The 10,159-nt window shown below is 34.9% G+C and overlaps 1 protein-coding gene and 1 long non-coding RNA gene across 2 annotated transcripts in view; one reads left to right on the top strand and one right to left on the bottom strand.

The window, feature by feature from the left end:
* LOC117638763 overlaps positions 1–1,727 on the top strand; it is a 2,267-nt gene extending 540 nt beyond the window's left edge. The window contains exon 2 of the long non-coding RNA XR_004587305.1: positions 1,346–1,727. This is a non-coding gene — a long non-coding RNA (uncharacterized LOC117638763). The remainder of the gene's footprint in view (positions 1–1,345) is intronic.
* Positions 1,728–3,380: 1,653 nt separating this feature from the next.
* On the bottom strand, positions 3,381–6,241 carry LOC117637795 (mediator of RNA polymerase II transcription subunit 7b-like). Its single transcript, XM_034372812.1, has 6 exons — positions 6,223–6,241; positions 5,168–5,310; positions 4,747–4,816; positions 4,142–4,308; positions 3,985–4,058; positions 3,381–3,558 (listed from the first exon to the last, which is right to left on the bottom strand). The coding sequence occupies exons 2-6, from the start codon at positions 5,168–5,170 to the stop codon at positions 3,477–3,479; spliced, it is 396 nt and encodes a 131-aa protein (XP_034228703.1). The 5' UTR covers positions 5,171–5,310; positions 6,223–6,241; the 3' UTR covers positions 3,381–3,476.
* Between the last annotated feature and the right edge of the window lie 3,918 nt (positions 6,242–10,159).

The raw sequence follows: 10,159 nt of genomic DNA, 5'->3' as shown, positions 1-10,159 counted from the left end.
TTTTTTTTTCCATCTAAAGAAGGAAAATTGTATGTGTCATTTATAGGTGTTGCTAAAAAATTATGGGTGAGGTTTCTTTCTAGGTTCAATTCAAATAAACAAGTGCATATGTGGTGCAACAGGGTCTTAAATTTTGTTAGATGTTTACTAGTCCTCTTATGTGAAAATATAGGTTGTTTACTTTGTAAGATGGTGCAGAGTTTCAAATCTAAACGAAATCAATTCCATTCATATTTAAGGTTGGAATGTATATTTTTTTTATTCACTAGGTAGATGTGTTCGATGGACTGGTATTATTGCATGACATGACAAACCTTGCAAATCCTCACTTTGACTGTCATCATATGATGGTTTTCTAGTACAGAGTTCTTCGACAGAGCAGTGACTCTGCTGCTCTCATTATGAAGTACTTTTTGCCTGTGATCTAGCCTGGTTACTTCTTCGTCATGTTTTGTGGCTCAGAAGGAATTGTTTTAACATCACTCTGTTTTTGGGTGTCATTTGAGCATGGTTCGAATGGGTCATGAGGAGACTTGTTTTTGTAGCTTGTTGATACTGCTCTTTGACTGATCATGTCATGGGTGCATGAATAGGGATAGAATTCAAGGCATGGAAGGAAAGAAATTTGAGGAAGAGGAGGGTTAGGGATTAATGTATTTCTTCTTCTTAAGGACTAAGGTGGCTAACGATGAATGAAGAAATTCTACCTCAGCCCATGAACCTATATGTTGTTTGTTCAATTTACCCATTAAATGCTTCTGTGATTGAAGAAATAGATTTGCCCATCCTGGTTTCATTTAATTTCCAGCTCCTTTGTTTATTGCATATGTATCATGTAATTAATTATTCCTTTAGCTACAAAGTTCTATTTGATGAGACATCCACTTGTTGCGACATCCACTTGTTATGCATTATTTGTCAGCGAAGTCTAGTACTATGGTGATAATGGCTGAAGAGGTTCATAATTTTATATATTGAAATGCAAGGCTTAGAATAGTGGATGTGAGATTTTATATTCTCAACAATTTGACTAATGTTTTAACAATTTTGCTGATGTTGTTTTCTCTTTATTTATTCTAAAAATATGGGGTTTCAGAAAATATCTTACGATTCTTGTAGGCACTTAATAGGATGCTGCAGTTTAATAATACTAAAGCTCATAAGAGAAAGCAAATCAAGTCAATGTTTTCTTTGTATCCATGAATTAGATTACTAAATGTTGCTGTAAGTTATTGTGTTCAGTTTAATTATCCTTTTGTTTTTTTTTTACATGTAGTATTTTATTTTATTTTTCACAGAGTTTGTTTATCATTCCATTCTTGAGATGTTTTATGCGTACTTGCAGGCTTGAGAATTTTTCCCATGTTTGGAGGTCAAAACAACTTGTGTAGTCAACCATGCATAATTTCAGAGTTGAAGCTGATGGTGTCTTTTGAGCCAATGGATTTTCCTAGATATCAGAAGTGCAATGGCAAATTAATGAATTGATCTAGACAAAGAGAGACCTGAAGTGATACACATCGACCATTTTCTGTGAGCTGATTCAATAAATAGAAATTGTCTGGTGCTTTTTGTCTTAAGAATGGTGGTTTAACTTTGCCTTGTTTGCTTTTGGTCTGTAACATTATTTCTCATTGGCTGTTCTTGGAAATATTTTTTTCTTTCTTTCCTTGTGTATCCCTTAGAACTTGCCTTTTGCCTTATGGAATTGTGGATGTTTATTTGTATGTAGTAATGGGGGATTTGTGTGCAGTGAGAATTTCTAATTTCAAGTCATGTGGTTGACTTTTGCATATATGAAGAATTATTTGTTATTCATATATTAATCGAATTCTTTGAGTTTGCATACAGTCAAGTATTATACATAAACTTTGTGGAATTTTTAAAAACCTTTGGTTTGGGGAAAAGAAATGTACATGTCAATTTCATAACTGTAAAGTATAGAGATGGTTACCAAATATCATGTTGAGCACTGTGACCCCTAAGTATAGAGATGGTTACCAAATATCATGTTCAGCGCTGTGACCCGTGCAAAGTTAAAATGCATAAATTAGTTTACTAGTTGTTCTTTATCGTTTTGAAGATTCATTACTTGTTCCCAAAATTAGTTATCCCTATTAGATCACATAATGTTTGAACTAATGGTCATCACCTCAATCCTGCCTTTGCTTGCTAGGAGAAGCTCTGCTGTTTACTTTTTTTTTTGTCAAAAGGTTTAATGGAAAGCTATCTATCCATTCCAAATTAAATTCATGTGTTCTTTGTTTTCCTTACAGGAAAATGGAGGTCAAACAATGGACATATGTCAAAAAAAAAAAACAGAGGAAGTGCATAATTTGTTTCTGCCTAAAACGCAATAAACTGGTGATAGGTTGGTGATACACTAGTGATAGAGAGGCGATAAAAGGGTGCTAGAAATTGCTGTTTCTGTTTATTTTGGGCTTCTTCTTTTGTTTCATTTCATTTACTTAGCTTTAATAGTTGGATGATTACGAGATGAATTTGTGTGAATTAATAATACAACAAGTACATATATGAAGAAGATTAAGATGAAGAACATATCGTATCACCAAACATAATCAAACCACCAAATGTAATCATCCTTTTCTTCAACCCATCACGAAGCATTTGCATATTTATTCATCCCTTCCTTTTTGTGTACATTATTTTTAAAAATAATTTCTTACAATGTCTTACGGTGCAATTATTATGCATCTGATTGCCTGTTTTTGAAAGGCACGTTGTTTCGTTCTCGTCCTCGTCTTCTTTTTGAATGAAGTAGGGCCTAAACTGTAAACCCATTGATAAGCCGTACTCAATATACATACAATATAATGGCAATATGTGGCCAATATACATGCACTAGAGAGGCAATATTAGAGTTATATAACAGCAATACAACAGCAATAGTAGCACAATATACATGCAATAGGGTGGCAATATGCATGCAATATCTGTGCAATACAAAGGCAATATTAGTACAATACACATGCAATAGGGTAACTGACATGCTCTTTTGGAGGGGGTACATCCGACATCTTTAAGTATCAGTGGGGACATCTGACATCTTTAAGTACATCCGACATCCATTACAGACTACAATTTAAAGAGCCTATTGCTCTGCATTTCAAATGAGGCAAATATATAGGTTTGATTTTTGTTTAACCCCAAAACCTCCCTAGGCTACAGCCCACTGTAGCCTTTGTCCTAGTTCCGCTAGTGTATTCTAGGGTTCTTGTAATGATCTATTGACTTTGTCGAAACTATGTTTTCTTCTTTGCCAATCGGTAAATAAGAATTTCATAGCAGCAGAGCAAGAGAGAACACTATCATGCACGCTATCAAATTGCTTTTACTCTGATGACAATGACAATTGAACCTATAATTTTTCTAATACATGAAGCATGATGAAGGTATTGAGATGCAACTCTCCAAGAGGCTTCAATCGGTGGCAGAACGAACATGAGCACACGCCCTTACTTTAGCACAAAAGATGCGTCGGTGTCCTCCAACGTTCCAATAGACTCCTTGAGAAGTCTTCGTGCTTCTTCTCTCCTCCTAAACAAGAAAGTGAAGCAAATAGTCACAAGCAATTATGTAACATCCAATCCACATGGCAGATTGATTACACAGTCACAATACCAGTAGATTTAAGGAATTTATATGCATCTTCGAACTCTTACACTGACCATGCACACACCGCAGTTTACTTTTAACCTCATAATTCAAGGTTGAAAGAAACTAAAAATCAACATTTCGATGCCTCACATACAAGAACAGGGGAGTTTTCTACAACAACTTCTACAATGCACCAAAAGAATAGCCTAGTAGATTCAAGTACTTTTACTCTAAATAAAATGCTATATAAGCGATTCATTTCAATGATCGAAGGACAAAGAAATTTTCTTTCAACTGTTTTGGAAAACAAAGCAAAACATTTCAGCCTCAGACCACAAATATTTCCAGTAATTGTTGAAAGCATACTTCTTTATATCCTCCACAGCTTGTTTACGACGTTGTATCTGAAGTTCTAGAATGTGAATTAACGTTGCCCTAGCCTGTTTGATAAAATACATTACAAAATAAAGTACCTCAAAACACAAACCAATACAGTGCATTCTAAGACCCAAAACTATCTTACTTGATGGGGACGCAATGAGTTGAGAAGATGATGCAAGTTCTTGAAGATAAGAGATATATCTTCCACTCTCCTCGCGTACTGTGATGGTCTCTCTACAAGAATATCAGCCAGCTCCAAAATGTGCAGCTGCAATTCTCTGTTAAGTGACCTCAGTTCCTTCTTAAAATCTAAGAAGGATCACAATTTTTGTCAGAGAAGCATAAAACATTTTAGAGGCGAAAAACAAACACATGCATATGCACAATATATATATATATATATATATAGACACTAGAATAAACAGACATACACGCATGTGCACAGGCAGTTCTTATTTGTTTCTTGTTAGTTATTATCAATAAAATCATGCTCTGCAAACCAGATGATACATACCCCCTAACACTCTTCTCCTTTCTAGAGAGGACATCTGTATTGCACTAAAGAAGGCTCATTAAGGGATCATATTTTAGTCGTAATGTCGGATTTATCATGCATGACAACATTTTCTAGTATGGATTGGATATACGCCATAGCCTAGAAAACTATGGCAATCAATCAGAAATTTCAAGAGCAGTAATTTCACATGACAATACAAATAATTAAAACTAGAACGGAGGGAGGCATACCAATGTTTGGGCCTTTTGGATACAGTTGATGCACTCCCTGATCTTCCAAGCTCGGAAGAATGTCATCAGTCTATATAAAATAAGATAAAACTAATTAAGAAGAGATTACAAGGAAAACAAAGAAATCATACATTGATAACATCAACACAGTAGATTATAGAATTACACATATTTTCCAAACTCAACATTCAAAGCCAACAACTTTAAAGGTCATATATGACATTCCTGGCTAAAGCAACTGCTATAAAGGAGAGATGGCATTCTTCAAACAGTAAATTCAACAAACTTTACTTTTCACAAAAACTTCTAGCATCTAGTCATTAGTGACAAAAGCAATTTTCAGAAATCAAATTACACAGTTTATATAAATTTTGACAGGAAGAATGCAAAGAATGAGAAAAGCTCATAGTGTAATTGTCACCATAACAAATGCATGTCCCTTAAATCGGAGAGGGCGGCTCCGGAGCTGATTTGGGATCTTGCAAGTAATCTTTGTAGAGCTTATAATACGGTGGTGGTGGTGGATATGTCGCTGTAGCCATTGCCAGCACCTTCTGGCCAAACCTAAATCAACCAAGTTTAAAGAAAACAATCATGCCAAGCGCAGCTCTCCAAATCAAACAGAAAACAAACTGAAATAACCTAATAGAAATATTAAGAAATCACCCAATTATGTACATAGAAACACTGAATTTAAATCTAGAAACACAGTCTCCTTTGCATCACGACACTGACACCTAAAGCGAACACACAGCCACACAATTGTTTAAACCAAACCATAAACCTGCAATTTCCTTTTAACAGAGACAAAGTACCCACACCTCCATCTGCATCTCCACCACTCTATCACCCAAACCACAATCAAATGCATTCTACCAAACCAAAAATCAAGCCCATTTAAAAATGCCATAAACAAAACATTCTCAAAAGATTACAGGGAACCCAAAACCATCCCATAAATCCATATGCAAAATTTGATTATAAGCATGTAGATTCCAGAAGTCGTTTTTGACAATTACCCATCCATAAACAACGTTCCTTCCTTTGCTTTGATTTGAACAATTAAATCAGAATATTGTGGAATTAATTCTTGTAGAAATCACAGAGCCCAGAGCTTAAAATCTCATCAAAAAATATAGATAGTTGGGACTTACCCAGACAAAGGTGAACAAAGCCCAAACTTTCTGTGACAAAATGAAGAGTTTGATTTTTGTGAAGAGTGTCTGCGAGCGAGTGAGAGTGGGTGTGAGTTATTACCCAGTTCATGGAAACCCATAAACCCTCAACCCTAGAGAAACCCCTAAACCAATTTCAAAGAAACCCATAAACCCTAAACCAGTTTCTGAGCAACCCCTAAACCCTAAAACCCAAAACCAATTTCGAAGAAACCCCTAAATCAATTTCTTACAAATCCATACACCATAAACCAAATTCACAAAAACCCCAAATTTCAAAGAAAAGGAAGATGAACAGTACCTCGTGGATGTGAACCGTGGAGTTAAGCTTGGATGAATAGCCAACGCTGAGGGAGACGATTGCGTCGAGAGAGAGAGAGAGAGTTACACGAGGGAGAGAGAAGGGCCGAAGAGAGAGATAGAGCCAAGAGAGTTGAGAGAGAACCCAATTTCTGAAAAACTGATATGGATACAATCATTCCACAATAAAGATGTATTTATATGTGGTAGTTGTAAAAAATTTGGGAAGGAGTGATATTTTTAGTTAAAATTATAAAAAGGGTAGCATTTTAAGCTATTTCCCAATAAAGAACGGGTGCTCAAAGGCTTTTCTAAGTTGCACACAAATCGTGGTCAAATTGTGTCACTAATCTTGAAGCTTGACTGACTAAAGATGAAACTTATTTATATTAATTAAAGCATCAAATGCTAAAGTCAGGGCTGAGTTTGCACCAAAGCTTTGATTAGTGGATTCCACGCACCATTTATCATTTCAGTACACAAATTTTGTTTTTCTTGCTCACGGAACTAGTCGGTACACACATTTGCTTTCTATGATATTTGCTTAGGTGTAAACTCTCTTCGGATCTTTTATGTCGATCAACTTGACTTTTATTCATTACATGCCAAAATTAGAAACGGTAAGGAGGTTTTCTCACTCAAACACAGTACCAAGGTGTCATGAATATTCAAATTTGAGACCACTGGTCTGTAATTCAAGCCCTCACCACTAGATTAGACCTATTAACAACAATTAAGAGTTGACAAGTCACATTTATAAATAAAAAAAAGTAATTATCTCATACTTACAACAACAACAAAAAATTGCCTAAAGGTCCTAGGTTTGGAGCAAAGGACTCACTAGTGTTGTGGTTTTCGAGTCATAACATATATGCAATGTGTATGAGTTTAATATTCTACCGCCTCTCTCAATAAGAATAGTCTTTAAAAAAAATGATACCTAAAGATCTTTCAATGTTTATGCATCACTTTCATTGTTTCTTTTTCTTTCAATGTTTATGCGTCATTTCATTGTTTCGTTTTCTTCTAATGAAGCACCTCCCTTTCCAAAATATCTAGAGAGATGCATTTCTTTTCTCTCCTAACAATCTCTTTTCCATATCAAAATCAGTTCTTGCCAATTCCCCAAAGTCCAGCCCTCAAACTACGGTACCACTTCAAAAGGATTTGCAAATCGTATATCAAAACCAATGCTTGCCAATTCCTTATCAAAACCAATTCATGCCAATCCGTGCAAATCCAATCCCCCAAAGTGCTGTTCCGCAACCAATTACCCATATCAATTATGGGCAAAACATATAAACCATATTACTCCCCAATATTGATCAAAATTGGTGGTGACACCACCAATTATATATTTTGTAATGATAAAAAAAAAAATTTGAAATTTGAAATTGGAAAGGAAAGAGTGATAATTGCAAATATATTAAAAAGAGGAAAGAAAGAGAGAAGGGAGGGTGTATAAGTTTCACGTCGGTTGCTTTTTTTAAATGTGAGGTGTCAATTCTTAAACCTTAGGATGAAATTTAAAGATCCAAATTCTCTCTAATTTAAAATAAATTAAAAAGCCCTAACTTGACGTCTCTACTTTTTTCTTTTTTTTTTCCTTCTTCCTTCTCTGCACGTCTTTCCCAAAAAATCTGAGCGCCTATCCATCTTTTCTTTCCCCAATTTCCTCTATCAAAAGAAAATATGTCCGTTGCAGAAGATGAGTATGGTTCCAAATTTCCCCCAAGCTATAGTTTTTTTGGATTATTATGTTATTTGATGCTTGCAATGAGTTTTGTTTTTGTTCCCTGAGAGCCTATTTGGTCTCTTCGTATCATGTACACTTTGCCCTTATTTTGGGCTTCTATGGTATTATCAGTTCATTACAACCGAAAAATAAAAAGAAAAAGAAAAAAGGTATTGTACTACCTTGCATGGCTTCCATAGGGTTTATTTCTTAAAATTAGGATTATAATTACGATAATTACATGAGATGATAGGACATATGGGAAGATAAGATTTTTTGTTTGTTTTTGTTTTCCTTCTTTTGATAGAGGAAATTGGGGAAAGAAAATATGGATGACGAGGGTAATTCTTTTACCGGAAGTTGATTTTTCAACCTTTTGAAAGTTTGAATGTTCTTTATGTTTTTGGCAAATTTTACTTTTTTGCCACTATATTCTTCTTGATTCAAATAGTACTCGTGTTTTATTTTCTTCAGTTCGATTACCTTGACAACTTTAAATGTAAAATTTCTATGACTACATAGTCAAAGATGAATATCATTTTCTCTGCATATCAAAATCAGTTCTTGCCAATTCCCCAAAGTCCAGCCCTCAAATAAAAACTCAATTTACTCCTAATTTAAAATGGATTAAAAAGCCTTAACTTGACTGACTCTAACTTAACATCTCTAAATTTTCTTCTTCTTCTTCTTCCTTCTATGTACGTCTCCCCCCTAAAATCTAATTGAAATGGCTCACCAATTACCTTAAGGCTTTTTAATCCATTTTAAATTAGGAGTAAATTGAGTTTTTATTTGAAGGATGATGTGTCAAGTTTAAATCCCTTAGATTAAATTTTAATGAGGTAACATGTAGAGAACAAAAGTCATGCAAATAATGGCAGAAAAAATCATAGCAGAGGATCCAGATCCGAAATGTAAATGAGGTGACACGTAAGCATATGCATATTCTAGTATAGGAAATCCAAACAAAGAATCCAGATCCATTTATCACTTAACTAGTCTAGTCTCGCCAACACATTTTTATTTATAAACAACTTTGTTGAATATGAAATCTATTTCATTTAGTTTTTTTAAGGGAGATTCACTATTATACCCAATATGGGGGCCCAAATTATAAAAATACCCTATATAAAATGGACTTTAGAAACACACCCAAAGCCCATTTACAACATAACAAAAAAGCTTTTAACTTCTTATAAATTACAAAACTGCCATTAATTTCTTAAAACAAGCCCAACCCCAAAATCTCATAAAAATACACAAAGCACTCAATAGGGCATCAAAGTAATTTAATAATCAATATTAAATTCAATAAGGCTAGCTATCATTTTTTGGGTTTTTTTTGGGTTTGTTTATAGAAATTCAATTGTGTAGGGTTTATTTATAATATTAGTGCTAGAAATGGGTATATCACTAAATATCTCTTTTTTTAATTATGTGCATTCCAATATTTAATTTATGCGGATCCAAAAAATAAATAAATTCCTCAGTAGCACAATATGGCAATCTTCACGTGGATAGAGCAACAGCATCACACCAAAAGTCCACATCTTGTCTCATGGATGCAAATCAATATAAAACTTCTAATTCGAGCTATTTGAATACGTTTTTATTATATATAGACTGGATTCTTGTCTAATTACACAAATATATGTGATTAGAGTAGAAGTTATGGCATGAGTGAGGAAAACAAAGACTAAAAGGAGACCTCTCTCTCCCTTTCTCCCTCACCCTAACCCCATTAGCCACTAAAACATATCGCACATGAACCCCCCCCCAATCTAAGCCTGATAAGGTACCCATACTCCCCTATATATTAGCCCACCGCTCGCAAATTTTAGCTACATAACCCATATACTCCCACAAATAAAGCTACAACCACTTATTGTATTTTATTCCACAAAGCCAAGAATCAACTTGTTTGGTTTCTAATTTCTCTAGACGAATTGAAGATTTTATTGTAATGTAGAAGAAGCTAGAGAAAAAAAAAAAGGCCCAGCCCTATATAAATTCCTGATTTCACCCTCGTTTGGGTGGGCTGAGGGAATTTGTGTGGGAGGGTAGGTGTTCCATGGTAGAGAGAGGAAGAAGGGGAAGAGGGAAAGGGGGAATGGAGGAAGGGGCTGTGAAGAGGGAAGCGGGAATGGATTTCAAGGTAGGCGGAGTTGGTTGGAGCCGCAAGTGATGCATGGGGATGGGGGAA

The sequence above is a fragment of the Prunus dulcis genome, chromosome 8, assembly GCF_902201215.1.
Source record: "Prunus dulcis chromosome 8, ALMONDv2, whole genome shotgun sequence".
In the NCBI taxonomy this organism is placed as follows: Eukaryota; Viridiplantae; Streptophyta; class Magnoliopsida; order Rosales; family Rosaceae; genus Prunus; species Prunus dulcis.
This window is presented reverse-complemented; position numbering and strand designations above follow the sequence as displayed.

Coding starts and splice junctions, on each gene's coding strand:
- LOC117637795 (XM_034372812.1), bottom strand. Junction 4,309..4,746: donor TCCAAAAGGCCCAAACATTG/GTATGCCTCCCT, acceptor GATCCTTCTTAG/ATTTTAAGAAGGAACTGAGG. Junction 3,559..3,984: donor GCTGTGGAGGATATAAAGAA/GTATGCTTTCAA, acceptor TTTCTTGTTTAG/GAGGAGAGAAGAAGCACGAA.